Source organism: Podarcis cretensis, assembly GCF_951804945.1.
Source record: "Podarcis cretensis genome assembly, chromosome: 3".
NCBI lineage: Eukaryota > Metazoa > Chordata > Lepidosauria > Squamata > Lacertidae > Podarcis > Podarcis cretensis.
This window is the reverse complement of record NC_137172.1, coordinates 55,869,318-55,885,850: the sequence shown is the minus strand read 5'-3', so window position 1 is coordinate 55,885,850 and position 16,533 is coordinate 55,869,318. Positions and strand designations below refer to the sequence as shown.

The window sequence follows — 16,533 nt, the reverse complement described above, 5'->3', positions numbered from 1 at the left end:
CTTACATCTGGATCTTATTCACCATTGTGCAGAGGTGGAGAATCCGGAATAAGAGTCCCCCAATATGATGCTTGGATCCACCTCCTTTGGATCCATCTGTCACTGTGGTCCAGCGGCTGCAATGGCAGCATGAAATTGGACTGCCCCAGAAATTAAAATAACTGAAACTGTATTAATTTACTGGGTGACACTAAGCCATTACAGCCTGTAACCTCTTGTGCTTTTAACTGTATGCTAAAGAGTTGCTTTAAAGGCCAGTATAGTAAACAGGTCAAACAGACAATTTGCACTCAACTTGATTGTGCAGAAAGGGTCTTCTTGATAAAGGAAGGATGTATTAAATAGTTGCCAGGATAAACTGATGGCTTGTTTTTGCTTACAGAACTGATTTTTTAATTATATAAACATTTTTTTTAAATGGTTTCAAGTACAGGGTGAGTCCTTTAAAAGAGGCCCCGTGGATACAGAGTACACATGTTCCATGGGGCCTCTTTTAAAAGACTCACCCTGTACAGTGGTAGCTCAGGTTAAGTACTTAATTCGTTCCAGAGGTCCGTACTTAACCTGAAACTGTTCTTAACCTGAAGCATCACTTTAGCTAATGGGGCCTCCTGCTGCCGCCGCGCCGCCGGAGCCCAATTTCTGTTCTCATCCTGAAGCAAAGTTCTTAACCTGAAGCACTATTTCTGGGTTAGCGGAGTCTGTAACCTGAAGCGTATGTAACCCGAGGTACCACTGTACTGTACAAGCAGCTGTCATTTAATAAAACTGGTTAGAAAAGTCACTCCCAAGACCAAGCAAGAAGGTGGAAAAGTTCACAGGCTTATGATAGCCTGATAAAGTATAATATTGCACTTTTATGCCCCAAAGCATATTTATTGTCATATATAAAATATTTGTCTCTCATTCTAAGGTGGTCTGTAGAATAAGAAGAGCTTATATGAAAAATTGCCCCATATCAACCTTCCTCAACTTGATGTCCACTATATGTTGTTGTAGCTTCCAGATCTAATTAATATTTTTTATCACTTCCATGACTTCACCATCACCAATCTGAACTAAATCAAAAGATTCTGTGTTGTTGTTGTTTTTTTAAATGCACATTTAAAATAAGGCGCATATTTTATTTAATTAGTTTGTGTGGAGTTAATGTTCCATACAATATGTGTCGTCCCCCATGAAAGTTACAAATTGAAATTGCTGCCTTATATTTCCTCTCACATACTTTCCTCCAGAAATACTGCAGCAATAAAATCAATATAACAAAAATGTGCTACATTAGTATATTAAAAAGAACGGTGACAAACCAAGTGAGAATGATCCCATATTTGCCGAGAGCCATATTGTTTCCAAAAATCACAAAGCAAATTATGCAGTGAATTGCCATCCTTTATTATGATGACACCACTCAGATTATAATTACACTTAAAAAAACCAGTTCAGTGGCTGAGTTAAGTTTCCATAGCTTCCATGTTTTCCCTTTCTGCCAGCTCCATGCTAAATTACTGTACTGTTCTCCTCTCTCTTCTTCACCCTATAATTCTCAGAATCCCCAACCTTGAGACCTGATTGTCCATAGTACACAAATACCATATCATACAATACAGATTTCTTATTATATTTTTATTGTCTTAAACCTCTAGTGTTCTGCAACACAGAGCACACACAGGCACCTGAAGGAGAGAGACATAACCCCCTTTTCCTATGAAAGCTTCCTGAGTAACACCAGCTAGATAAATGGGGCCTAAAGGGAAGGGCAGATTTGAGTTTTTGGAGCAATTGAAATTAGTTTCTCTTGCCTTACAGGTGTCACAGGAATTGATTCCATTCTATAACTCTGTCTATTATTCTATTAAAATGAAATCAAAGCGCCTAAGCATATCTTTCTGTACTCCTGAGAGACAGTGTTCCTCGGTTGATTCTTGATGAACTTCAAAGTGGATAAGAGTGAATAGGAATTTGCTGACTAGGTCAACCATATTATAGCACCAGTCAATAAATTTTATCACCACATAATTTAATAGCAAATAATAGCAATCCTGCCCTATTCTGGCAAGCTTTCCTCAGTACCATTTGACATAAATTGTCGTTCTGAATCACATAAGTGATTCAGTTCCATAGGTTTTTTTTCCTTTAGCAGATAAGCTCTCCCAGGAATATCTTCAGCTGTTGGAGCCACTTTAGGCCCAGGAATATGACTCAGTGGATGAGAACAGAAGAGATCAGTCATTTTCACACATTTAATAACAGAGTCTATATAGAATTTCCTTTAAAATAGCTCAAAAACTTCTTTTTCTTTTAGATTTTGCAAAAATATCTCCGCAACTTTGAGCAAAACTAAAAAAATCTCAACAACTTTGGCCCAAAAAACTTTGCCACCCAAACACTAGCTCAAAACTCCAAATGTATCCACTGGCCCAGAAAGGTTGGAGACACCTGCATTATCTAGTAAGTTGCAGTCAGTTTTATTACCCTCCATAATACATATTGAAAGAGAGGACTGAGGTGTAGTTACCATACTTGCCTAAGGCCAACTAGTGAATCTACAGCAGAAGTAGAAATACCTGGTTTACAGCACAGTCTTTTAACCCTGTAAACTACACAAACCCCATTTGCATTTATGGTGTTTTATAAACATTAAATAACAACAAGAAGAACAATATTTGTGCTTGCATCAAGTTAGGGAAAGCACTGCAAAGTAAATTTCAGGAATGTGATGGAGAGGATTATCACCAAGCTTGTAAGAAAAATACATCTGAGGATGCACTCCTATGCACTGAAACAGTTGACTTATTTTAGCTGTTCAGGAATTTTGTTGGGCAGTTGTTGAGGTCTTCTGTCTTTATTTTTACTGTTTCTACTATTTTTGTTTTGTTTTAATGCTTCTGTTTATTTTATTTTTCAGCAACTCTAAACTCTGAAAAGGTGGCCTAAAAACAAACAGGTATATAAATAGAGAGCCCACCCTAGACACACAGTTAATTGCATTGAAATGGAATTGTATGGGATCAACTTGTTTGAAATCCTGTATCATGTCCTGTTGAAGCCAGGATAAATATGCTACAAGTATAGACTGTAAATAATAGTCTTGTGGACAAAAGGAATTAACTGCATTTGCATACCTAATGCTGTTTCTTATTTACAAAATAGCAGCTTGTGGGATGGGGTGGGGACAGCAATTTGGAGCAGAGCAGTCTAACAACAGAATACTAAATAGCTACAGAGAATTCATTAATACTATTAATATTTGAGTTACCAACACTCTATGGTTGTGGTGCCTCCATGCAGAGCTGCCCGAACATATGGGGAAGCTGTTTGCTGATCAGAGCTATTTACATGGAAAATCTCCATGGCAACATCAGCAGCCTGCAGGAAGTTGTTGCACGGGTGTAGAGTTCCTAAGTACTGGTGTGGAGACTTTCTATGCAATAATGCTGATACATAGGATACACCTCTTATATACACTACAGAAGTCACATGGAAATTCCTACGTTGTCTGCCAGCAACCACACCACAGGTGTGATAAGAAGCAACCTTTCAATTAGAACTTAAACAGCACATAAAATTTTACTTTAGGCTGGATATCTTATCTTATGGAATTCCCTCATGCTGCAAAACATTTAGTTCGGGGGGGGGGGAGAAAGCTAACTGAATAGGAAGGTGCTAATCTAGTACTAAATTTTGCAGCACAGGAGCAAAAGGAGGATATTTTGCCACCTTCCCTTGCCTGTACAGAGTGGAATAGTTGCAAGAAGGGAACTGGGGTCAAAGAACTGGAAACTCTTGGTAAATATCCCCTTAACTTATTTTCATACCCATTCCGGGATGTTTTAGGTTGTTAGGGGCTTTTCCTGCTTTGCAGCTGGGGAAGAGGGAATTAATAAGGATTGGAGAAAGCGCTTTTCCTCTGATCCTATTAAATCCCCTCCCTGCAAGCCAGGCAGCAGCAGCACCTGGCATCACTGGGTGACCCTGGCAGGGTCCACGGCTGCTTATGCCTGCTATGAGTCTCCCACTTGGCCCTTTTCCAGGGCCTGGGTTTATGAAGTGGCAGTAGCAGACAGCTGGGAAGCCACTGTTTCAAATAACACGCAGTGCCCCCATAGTGATGCTATGTCTGGGCATTACAGTGGTACCTTGGTTCTCAAACTTGGTTCACTGGAAGTCCATTACAAAACCAAAGCGTTCCAAAACCAAGGCACATTTTCCCATAGAAAGTAATGCAAAATGGATTAATCCGTTCCATACTTTTAAAAACAACCCCTAAAGCAGTAGGTTAACATGAATTTTACTATCTAACGAGACCATTGATCCATAAAATGAAAGCAATAATCAATGTACCGTACTATAAAATAAATTAAACAGTATTGTAGATGATAAAAATTAATTTTTCCCCCTTACCTGCACTGAAAATAGTCATTGTTTGGATGGGGGGGGGGGCTTTTATCCATTTCCGCAGTCATACAATCAGTCAATCAATCAATCAATCAATCAATCAATCAGTAGCTGAACTGGGATCCACACACTCACAAAAACAAATTAATTGAAAAACCCTCAAAACAAAAAACGCAAAATAAATAGCAAAAACAAAAGCACCAAATATAAGCTCCAAATATGTCCTTAGAACACTGCAATCGGAAAAGGAAGGCTTGAATTAGAATGGGGGACACAAATTAGCAGCACAACAGGAAAAACAGGGGGACTCAAAATGGAGCATGTTCGGCTTACAGAAAAAAGTGCAAAAACCAGAACACCTACTTCTAGTTTTGCAGCATTCGGGTTCCAAGTTGTTTGTGAACTAAGCTGTTCAAAAACCAAGGTACCACTGTATAGGTAATTACTGAGATGGGTGCCTTGCAGCCACCCAGCACAGTAGTGCATCTGCTTGTGGTAAGCCTAGGGCAGGAGGAGGGGCGTCCACTGAGGAAGGAGAAGACTCCATCAGAAAGCACTTTTCTTATAGCATCCTGGATTAGAAGGGTGATTAGGGCCAGAATATATACACCTCATGGCAAACATTAATTTCCTGCCCCATGCCCTCCCACATACCCTGAAGATGCACTGCACTGCTTGGGTTCAAAGCTAGAGAAGCAGATTCCTCCAGGGGGCTGTTGAGACCATAGGTTTATTGCATGCACTATAAATAGGACTGGACTCAGGTCCGGCCAGAGACATTTTAGCACCTGAGGCGGACTCCAAAATGGTGCCATGCTCCCCACCACAGAATATCTACATCAGGAACAAGGTGGGGAGAGAAAGATTGACATCGGGATCTGCTGCCTAGTGGATTCTGCCACCTCAGACCGTCACCTCACCTTGCCTCTTGTGTGGGCTGGTCCCAATTGGACTGCTTACTGAACTGCTGATTATTGGGATAAACGTTATGCATATAATGCAAACTGTGCATAAACGTTATGTACAACTGTGCTATCGGGAAGAGAGGGGATCACAATAATTTAACACACACACCATTTCCCCCCCAGGACCCCAACTAACATATTAAATGCTAGTCTATCAGAAGGCGAACGCAAATAATAATATTTATACCTATTACAATATCGTCATTAATAGCAACACAGCATTATAATATGTATATTCCAGATGAGTTGTTTATTTAAAAAAAAACACTCCTCCCCGCTCCTCTGTTTCCTACCCCGCTCCCCTTTTTCTTTAAATTGCTGCTGCTGGACTCTCTCCGTTTCCGTTCCCAGCTCAGAATTCACCGCCCTCGCGATTATTTACATCAGCAGACAATCGTAGAGGGGAGGAAAGGGGGGATACCCTGGGACTTGTAGTCCTGCTCCGTTTCCTCTTCGGCTAACCTCACTTCCCTTTATGAGAGCTGTTTTTGTTTTAACATCTATGTAGTCTGGTTACACGCGGAAGGAAGGCATTGGACTACATTCCCCAGAAGGCCGTGCGCTCGAGAGTGGGAGAGGGTGGGAGACGCGAGATGGACCTTGAGCCTTCTTCCTCTTGAGGCAGGAGAACATTGGAGGCTGGCGGGGGAATCTCCGCTTTCGCGCCGTCGCGTGGTCGGGAGTCGGGACCCAGCGCAGGGCGCGGGGGGGAGGTTTGGAGGAAGAGAGTGAAAACAATAAGGGCAGCGGGAGCACAAGCCGGCCGTTCCCGCTGCCGCCGCTTGGGGTTGGCGAGAGGAGGCATCGCCGCCGGCTGCCGAGAGGAAAGCGGGCTGGGAGGCGACGGGGAGAGACCCTGAGAGACCGCAAGCGACCTGGGCGCCCTGCCGCTGCTGCTGCGTGGCTTGTGGGCGGCGGAGGACGAGGCAGGGAGCGAGGGGCTCCCCGGGGGAGACGGAGCGAGGCGAACAAAGGCTGCCCGCCTTGCCCGGCGAAGGGACCGGAGGACCTTCCCTGGCCGAGAGGGAGCCCCGTGAGGCGGACGCTCAACGGGCAGAGTTCCCCGCTGCCTTCCAGCCATGAGACGGAAGAGCAAATCCCGAGGAGGCGCTTCTGGCGGCTGGTGCGCGCTCTGCCGCGGCTCTCAGTGAACCCGACCTCCTCCCCTGGCGAGGAGGCTTCTTTCAGGGACGGTTCAAGGGAAAGAAATCTCTCCCTTCTGCTGCTGCTGCTGCTGCTGCTGCTTCTGACCCGTGTAAACGAAGTGACTCCTGGTTCCCCTCAGCAGCAAGAGGAGAAGAAGAAACGGCGCCGAGGGAAGCGTGTGTGAGGGCGGCTATTTTATAACCGTGCCTCCCTCTTCCTTTCCCTCCCTCCTTTCGCCTGCCTTTGCCAACAGCTTCCATCGCTTTTGAACGGGGGCGCGTGGATACCGGGAGGCGAGGGGGAAGCGGGTGCTGTCGCCGCCGCCGGGCGCTGTTTTCGGGTCGCTTCTCTCCCACACGCTGCTCCCGGCAATGAAAAGCGGGATCCAGGAAGCTGCTTCTGCTTGGTCTGGCTGCTGGGGATAAATAAACCCAGATAGAGTAGGAGGTGGAAAGTGAAGCACCCGCCGCTCTTTTTCTCGACATCAGGCTCTGTTCAAGTGGAAGGCAGCTCTGGGGTTGTGAGGGGGTCGTGGACAGATTTAGGTCCGACGACAGTTTGAAAGGAGCGGGGTAGGTGGGTGGGCTGCCAGCCCGATACCTTCTGGAACGGGAGACGAATCTTGGATGGCTTCACTATCTGACTGACTAATTCCTGTATCGAAGCTGGAATGAGTTTCAGAGAGCAACTCCTTGATTTGCTTATATAAAAGCCTGGAAGTCTCAATAAGAGCGACGGAAGGAAGAAAAGCGGAAGGGATTTATAATATAAACATTTTATTTGCATCTCTTTCCTCTGAAATCAAGTTGTTGTTTTTTCTGGAAGAAAGGAAGGGTGAACTGGATATTTGTTGGCAAATAGAAATGAAGGCTGACTTTTAAAATGTCATGTATTATTTTCCCCCTGGCGATGGATATTGACCACCACATTTCTGTTATGTTCCAAAAACTTTCTTTTCTATAGTGAGAGCAAAGAGGAACTAATAGTGTTTTGTTGTCATTCAGAGCAACGGCCAGAGAAATACAGGCAGCTTACAGAGTCTAGGAGGAAATTGGATATTATGGATGGTTTCTCAACTGCTGGTTTTGGATTTGGATATATGTGTTTGGAACAATTAATAGGAATTTTAATTTTTGTAAAATGATCTGATAAAGGATCTTAACAAACTTATATGAAAGGAATCTACTCGGTTACAAAACACTCTTAACATTTTTAACCAAGACATGCTTAAGGATGTGGATTTGATGTAAAAACTGAGCAGCTTGTTAAACAAAAGGAACAATGCTTCAAAATCCTTTTAAAGCACTATTTCTTCGACAGTTGATTTATATTTTAGCTGTTCCTAGTTCCCGTTTCCTTGTATGATTACATACTTTTAAGGAACTGTTTTGAACTGTTTCACTTCATTGTGAAGAAAGTATAGACTACTTATGACTTCTGCAATGACAGCTTTGGACACTGAACAGTTAACTGGGTGTTGTATAATGCCCTGATAAACTAAAGTACTAAAAGTGGCTTCAAGGAAACATCTTACCCAAGAGGTGTTTTGGGGGTTACTCCCCTCCTTATTCCCCCTTGATGACTCCAGGAGGTGGTGGAGGAGGGCCCATGAAAGACTGTGAATACAGTCAGATCAGCACTCACAGCTCCTCTTCTCCCATGGAGTCTCCTCATAAGAAAAAGAAAACAACTGCCAAGAGAAAATGGGAGGTTTTCCCTGGAAGAAACAAGTTCTTCTGTGATGGAAGGATCATGATGGCTCGTCAGACTGGAGTCTTCTACCTGACCCTTGTTCTTATTTTGGTTACCAGTGGACTGTTCTTCGCATTTGAGTAAGTGGTGTTAAAGTTTTCATTTATTTTCCCCCTTTCCATAATGATACAGCTTTTTGAAAAAGGTTTCTATTTCCATTCTGTTCTATAATTACCAAAGATGGTTTGTAGTCTGTAGGCATGGATAATTGAGCTGTACCTATATCATGACTGATATAGTTATGTTTACAGTATGTTGAGACCTTGAAGCTGAGATTGCTACTATTTTCCACTGCATCTATATTTAAAACAGCCATTCTTTCCTTATGTCCAGCAACTTGGGCTGCTACATATGAATGAGAAGACTAGTTATACCTGTCTTTTTATTTTTCAAAACTATTACTTGATTGTACTTTTTCACACAGCTTGTACTAAGCTGAACATACTTGCATTTTTAAAAGATTTTTTTAAAAACCTTATTGAGTCTAGCTGAATGGTTTTTAGATTACTTTGCAACAGGCTGTTAAGGAACCAGGTGTTTACATTTACAGTACATCCAACTGTGAACTACATTTTCCTCTTTCTCTGATCAAGTCCTCTGTGTAAAGGTATGTATGTATAAAGTTGTTAGCCTGCCAGTGGATGCAGTCTGTAGAACTGCAGTTTGTATCTGGTAGCATGGTCTGTTCATTATGCTGCTGCTTGGTTTAGTTAGATGAATTTTAAAACCTCATCCAAAAGGTAAACTTTGTATAATTAGGCTAACTAGACATTTCACAAAATTCCTCTTCTCAGCTATTGTTCAAACTTCTTTTTTGTTGTTAGGCAATTCTTCCTTTAAAAAAAGAAAAAAATATAAATCCACCTGTTCATCATAAATACCTTACTCACTTCCCTGTTTGAGAGGTGAAGGATATTGCTTCTGACTTTGCTTAGTCTTTGTTAGCTTTAAAGTCTTCTCCTCACCCCACAGCATCTAGTATTTGCAACTATGTGAGTTTGGTATTTAAAAAAAGAAAGGAAAAAAACTGTAACTGAGCAAGAAGTAGCATGTAAATATGAGATACGTGCAATAAACCTGTGTGATGAAAGTGATCAAGGAGCACTAGTGTACACACCCTTTATTGCTTCCTCTGTGGCTCATGCCTAGTTATGCTGTGGTGTCTTAAAGTTATGCTCATGGAAGGCTAGTTGGGCTTCCTATACATATCTAGTTTGCCACTGTGAGAACTGGGTGCTGGACAAGATGAACTGTTGGCCTGATCCAGTAGACCCTCCTTATGTTATTAAGTGGACCTTTTAATGTACAGTGCAGTTTAGCATCCTATGGAAAAATTGTGTAAATTATGAATCCTGAGGGAAATGTTATTTGATAATCTGTTTAGCAGATAAGTTTTTTTGAACTGAGTCGTGATCCATTCTTCCATGCACTGAAAACAGTGGAGCCTACTTTTGAGTATAAACACATATGATTGCGCATATGATTTTTGTGCTTGGGGACGATTTTTTCCACAAGAGCAGGTTTTGGGTCAAGCCACTGAAGACATGGTGTGTTTACATGATCTATTTTTCATTGAAAGAAAGAGCTTCTGTTTCAGGTTAGTTTATATGAGTATGAATTAGATAAGGGGTTTTGTGGTCCATGGACCACCAGTGATATGTGAACCCCATTCAGCTAGTCCATGGCATGTCCACATTAAAATTTCATATTTATTTTTAGTGCTATCTTAATTGTTTCTTTCATTTCTTATATTGTATTTTATTGAACTACAATTCAAATTCTATGAAATGCAAATTACAATACAATAAGATACAACTTTAGAAATGAAAGAACCAATAAAAATACCATTAAAAACATTATACTTGCTATGGCATGTAGAAAAATAATTAAGTACGGTAGTCAAGACCACCAGCAGTTTTGAAGCTGTCTGTGGCAGCGGGCAAGGAGAAATTGGGAACCACTGAACTAAATGCTGATCAAAAGGTGAAATAGAGGCTGAAAGAGATTCTTGGTGAAATTAGACTTTCTTAGATCTCCAGATACTTGTTCATATACACTTGGTAAGTTATCATATTTGATTTGTAGAAGTTGAAAGAGTTCCTTAGAGAAGCATAACTGCAAATCTGCATAAATAGATGGGGTTGGTGTTTGTTTTTTGTACCTACATATTTAAAACATGATGAGTGATACAGCACTGGAAGCTTTTGTCCATGTAAATGGGTGTTATTGTTGGGAGACCATATTGTTTCCATACAAAATAGGAGGATAGATACCATGCCCAGTAATTTCACCTGCTGGAAGCATTTTATTCATCCTGCTTTATTATCTTTATTTTTCTTTTTTAGTCTCATCAAGTATCCTAATGGGCACCTTTCAGAGAGGTGCACCTAATGGATTTTTTTCAGTGCAGCAATTCTTGCTTGAGTAGTGAGAAAATTTCACTAGGAAAATAATAAATCCTCTAATTTTAAGTAACCACTCACATCTTCATGAATCCATCATAGAGTTTGCTAATGCATGGAAACATACTATTTCAGGACTCACTTTAAAAGTTCTAAAGCAAAATGTTAGATCTTGTCCTTACCTGTCAGTGGGTATGACATGTATTGAAAGAGGCTAATCAGAAGTAAAGTAGATTGCAAATAATCTGCATAAGAATAAAATGGTACAGCAGCTCTGGGTATTTCTGCCTCTTCCTGATGGCTAAAGAACAAAACATGTTTTGAGACAATAATCATGTGATAATCAATTTGTTGCAAATGCCCTATATACAGACACTGTTGCTCTACTTTTGATCTGATGTCATAAGTTTGGCAGTTATTTTTATCAGCCTAATAGGCTGTCATTTATTGAACTGCAATTTAATTTGAATTAGGCATATTAGAACCTAAAATCTTCTCAAAACACATCACATAAGTAACTCATTTCTATTCTACATACTTGTGCAAGACTCCATAGGTTTTTGTGTATTTGTACACTCTGCTTGCTGTTATCAATAACTTTTTGCAACAAACACGCAGGCGCATGCTGCTAATTTTTCATAAGAGACACCATTTAACACTGGCATAATCTGTTATTGGTTTGCTTTATTACATAATATTTAATTAAATAATATTAAATATTAAACAATCTGCAGGTGTTTCCCATGCAGAGAGAAATCTAATGCTCTAAAGCAGGGTTTTTTTCCTCATGTGCTCTAGTAGAATGCGTATGTCCCAGAAGATTCAGTCAGAAGCAATAGTCTTTTGCTCTGCCCTTAGCAACAGCATGAGGAATCAGTATCTTGAGCTATTATTACATGAAGTGCTTGAATATGGAATGTTGAAATCTTGTGTATATGCAAATACACAAAACTGGCACAAAAATGATTCATATGCAGTTTCCCATGGCCTTCTTCATTTTATGGTTTAATAGTTATTAAAGCATACTATCTACAACACAATTTGTAATTCTCTTAATAGTATCACAATAATTATATATAAATTCAGGATGCAGAACCAAATATGTAATTAGTTTTCCCCCTGCCGCACATACTTCAAGATTTGAATATGCCTGATGATGTGACAGCTAATTTTTCAGAAAGTTTATAGGGGCCAGTAAAAATACTGAATATTCATGTAGAGTTTGCCAGCCTTAATAAGAAGGTGGGCAGGTCAGGAAGACTGAAATCTTGGATATCATAACAAGTTAAGCTTGTTATATAAAAACAAATGGTTGCTGATCTGGAAGAAACGACCAAATGACAAACAAATGGGTAGATCTTAAGAATCACTCCTGGAAGGAAGTTAATGGGGGAAGGGAACATTTCCACCCCTTCGGGTATCTGTACTTGGTTAGCAGTGACTCCTGAGGATCTCTGTCTAACATACAGAAAGCTCCTGAAAGCAGGTGATTTTCTCACTTTCAGCTGCTTCCTACTGGGGCAGAGAAAGGCAGACTTCACTCCAACAGATAGAGATTCTTCTTCCACCCTGCCAAATAACTGTTTGGCAGGCTGAGAGGAGCATGTTTTACTTAGGGAGGAAGGCACGCACAGACGACTGTTTCCTTCCTCATTGAAATTGTGCTGTCTTCAGCCTCCAAGCAATGTGATGGTAGGTGGAAGGCATGTTAAGGGATTCACAGCAGGCGTCAGAAGAGACCTGTGAAGTTGCATGAGAGCCGCAGGCCACTACATCTATCTTAAATGGATCCCTTAGATGCCTGCAGTACATCATTTGATCATGAAAAGATGATTAAGAATTACAAATGTTTCTTACTCCCTTAAAATGTTATGATGGGAGAGTTGGAGTAATTCTGTTACAAAAAATAGTTTTAGGATATTGATATTTAGGCAAACTAGTTCCCCCCACCCCTTACTTTGTTTCCCCTTATGAGATTGTATCATTAAATTATTTTATTATTATAAAATAGTCCTGTGGAATTCTGTTTCCAATCTGGAATATTTTTCTAAATATGGTCCGCCCCCCACTGCAAGATGCTCTGTCACATACTGTTGCGGTTACTTTGGCTATGTTAGATTCTTTAGTGAGTGAAAGTCCTAGCCAGATATTCTAGTTCCTGTTCAGCCCCAGTGAGCATGAGCAATAGTCAGGGATGATGGGAGTTGGAGTCCAGCAATATCTGGAGGGCGGCAGGTTGAAGAGGACTTTATTAGTTGTTGTTTTTAAAGTCTTACAGCTTCTTACTAAACAAGCCTGCTACACAAGTGATAATCAGACTATTCCAGTTCCCTCTAATAACTCTGGATCCCTGGTGCTGATTTGGGAAGTAGCTATGTCATCTGCCTGATCTATTGGTTCCTGGATGCAGGTGATACAGGCTCTCGTAAAGGTAAAGGGACCCCTGACCATTAGGTCCAGTCGTGACCGACTCTGGGGGTTGCGACGCTCATCTCGCTTTTTGGCCAAGGGAGCCGGCATACAGCTTGTGGGTCATGTGGCCAGCATGACTAAGCCGCTTCTGGCAAAACCAGAGCAGCAAACGGAAATGCCGTTTACCTTCCCGCCGGAGCGGTACCTATTTATCTACTTGCACTTTGACGTGCTTTCGAACTGCTAGGTTGGCAGGAGCAGGGACTGAGCAACAGGAGCTCACCCCGTTGCAGGGATTCGAACCGCCGACCTTCTGATCGGCAAGTCCTAGGCTCTGTGGTTTAACCCACAGCGCCACCCGCGTCCCTACAGGCTCTCATAGGCCCAATCTAATTGCATGGAGAACAAGTTGTTTGCATTTGCCTTGAAAACTGTACAGATATAGGTACTTACAGCATGGTAGTGATCTGATTCAGATGTTACAGTCTTCTCCTGGTTGTATATTCTTTTTAAAGCACTGTTTGAGCCACAGTTCCCCAGTTGTAATATTATGGGGATTGGTTTAACAAACCACAATATATTATGGGGATGTGTGGGGTGGGGAGAGGGGAATGTATGATCACAAGGCCAGTAAACAAAGTTTATTGTGTCTGAACCATGCCAGTATCTTAAAAATAGTAATGAAGACTGTAAAGATATAGTCATTGTGTCATTTTGAAATAATATCCCATTGATGTTCTATAAATACGTGATTTCTAGATTACCTTTTTTATTACACCAGTGATACAATATTGTTTATAAAGTTGTTTGCATTCTCTGGAAATGATATAGAACTCCTATTGTAATGTGCATTGGGAATTTGGTAGTGAAGCCCCTAGTAGTGTTTAGCTGATCGGATATCACAGAGTAAGAAAAGGCAGCTAAGCTCAAAGTGGTAAGCGGAGAACAAGCATGCCTGCGTCCCTCCCCCAGTTCATGCACAGAAAGCAGCAGAAAAAGAGAAGTAGGGGATCTTAGAAAATGACGGTTGGATCTTGTGAAAGGGAACTGGGGGCAAATGTGTGTTAAACTCACAAAAGTGCTGTTTAAATACATGTGCTAAAAGAACATTGCATTTGCAAAGTAAAACTATTGCACAAAAGATTGCACTTCTGCATCAATATCTCACTGCATGTCTGATAAGTAAGCATACAACATTTCCTAGCCTGCAAAAAACATTATTAGTCTGCTGGGGGATGGCAGAGGAGAGATGGATAAAATCAATCCACACTTCTGCACTCTGATTGGTTTCTGTGCTGAGCACAGAGGAGAGAGAGAGTGCTCCATCCCTGCACTGCCAGACCTCTCTTCACTTTTCATGGAATTGAATACACTTGCTGGCATGCAATTCTTGCCACCTGTGGCTACCATTCTAGTACAGTGGTACCTCAGGTTACATACGCTTCAGGTTACATACGCTTCAGGTTAGACTTCGCTAACCCAGAAATAGTGCTTCAGGTTAAGAATTTTGCTTCAGGATGAGAACAGAAATCGTGCTTCGGCAGCAGCAGGAGGCCCCATTAGCTAAAGTGGTGCTTCAAGTTAAGAACAGTTTCAGGTGAAGAACGGACCTCCGGAACGAGGTACCACTGTACTTAAATACTGTACTTAACCCGAGGTACCACTGTACTTAAATACAAAGCCAAGATGTAATATGTTGAGAAAAGTGTTTACTGTATATACTTGAATATAAGCTGACTTTTTCAGCATTTTTTTATGCTGAAAAAGTTTCCCTTGGCGGGCAGTGAGGCGGGCAGCCTCAAGTGAGGCGGGCAGCAGCGGAGGGACGAACCCTTTCTCGCTGCTCGTTCCTCCACCGCCGCCCGCCTCTTGTACGGGAAGCTGCGCCTCTCCTATGCCTGCTCTTGCAAGTGGCAGAGGGGGCGGCAGAGGGACGAGCGGCCCAAAAGGAACCCTTTCAGGCTGTTTGTTCTTCCTCTTCCGCTGCCACCACCACCAGGTTTGTGGTGTGAACTGACTTACACTCGAGTCAATAAGTTTTCCCAGTTTTTTGTCCTAAAATTAGGTGCCTTGGCTTATATTCGGGTCAGCTTATACTCGAGTATATATGGTATATTCTACCTTTCTGTCATTGACTCCTGAGGCAGTTCACATTAAGAAATGAAGTATTTAAAACAGCTTACAATGGTTGCTGGACACAGCTTTATTTATCCTTATGCATTTGAAACCAATTTTATGTTGCTATCAGTGATTGGGTAAGTGCAAGGTAACTGCATCCCTGGAACACATATAATGTAAGCTTTGTGGAACAATTTGTGCTGATTGCAAAATTTGTGTTATAAATCAGTATCTTGAATTATTTCTAATCCACAACATTAAAACTGAAAAGAGAAATATCAGGCAATGAGGTTTTTTCAGATTTAGGTATATGTTGTTTAGGCATAATGCATTAGGCATATTAGCCATGTTAAAATAAGAATGATTCATACTTGGCAATATACATTAGATTCCTAGATACTTAACATTTGTCGTGGAGACATACACATGCACCAGTCACAAAAACACCTTAATAAACTTCTCCATTTATAACTAGCATAGAAAGGATAGATTTCTTGTAAATCAAGAAAATCTTTAATAAAAATACATTTAAAAAAAGGATTGATTTCCTGACAATTCCATTTTTGTCCACAGCTTAGAAGAACACTATTTTTAAAAGGGAGGAAATAAGGATGTCTGGGCCCTGCTTCCTCAGTAAGTAATCCCAAGGAAGGAAAACTTGCAGAATTAAGTCTTGTCACACTGACATCCAAGCATTGACAGGCAATGAGGGGGGGGGGGCTTTGCTGTTGCATGGATTGGAACTGGGCAAATCAACACGCTGATCTGTAGCCCAGTCAAGATACTTTCATCAGGAAATGACATCTTCTTGAGGATGTACTCCTGAGCCCTAAATTTTTGTAGAGATGATTCAAATGCATGGATGAGGGACACTTGGATGATAAGGAGGAGGGTCCCTTAACCATTCCTATTCCAGACAACTCTTGCTGGCAACTGCCTCATTTCTAAGGCTGTTGTTGTCCCAGTTGGATTGGGTTGTGGTTTTGGAGTCCACCTTGAAGAAAAGATAAAACTAATACTACTACTACTACTACTACTACTAATAATAATAATTTATTATTTGTACCCCACCCATCTGGCTGGGTTTCCCCAGCCACTCTGGGCGGCTTCCACAGAAACCAAAAATACACTAAAATCACACATTAAAAACTTCCCTGGACAGGGCTGCCTTAAGATGTCTTCTGAATGTAAGGTAGTTATTTATCGCTTTGACATCTAATGGGAGGGCGTTCCACAGGGCGGGTGCCACTACCGAGAAGGCCCTCTGTCTGGTTCCCTGTAGCTTTGCTTCTCGCAATGAGGGAACCGCCAGAAGGCCCCCGGTGCTGGATCTCAGCGTCCAG

The 16,533-nt window shown here is 41.5% G+C and overlaps 1 protein-coding gene across 4 annotated transcripts in view; it reads left to right on the top strand.

The window, feature by feature from the left end:
• The first annotated feature begins 5,658 nt into the window (after positions 1-5,658).
• Positions 5,659-16,533, top strand: part of ZDHHC14 (zDHHC palmitoyltransferase 14) — a 65,045-nt gene continuing 54,170 nt past the window's right edge. For 2 of the 4 annotated variants that reach the window (XM_079971889.1, XM_079971888.1), the window contains exon 1: positions 5,659-8,338. In XM_079971889.1, the coding sequence (XP_079828015.1) occupies positions 8,085-8,338 (254 nt within the window). In that variant the 5' untranslated portion in view covers positions 5,659-8,084. The remainder of the gene's footprint in view (positions 8,339-16,533) is intronic. The other 2 variants (XM_079971891.1, XM_079971890.1) reach the window with 1 other exon arrangement.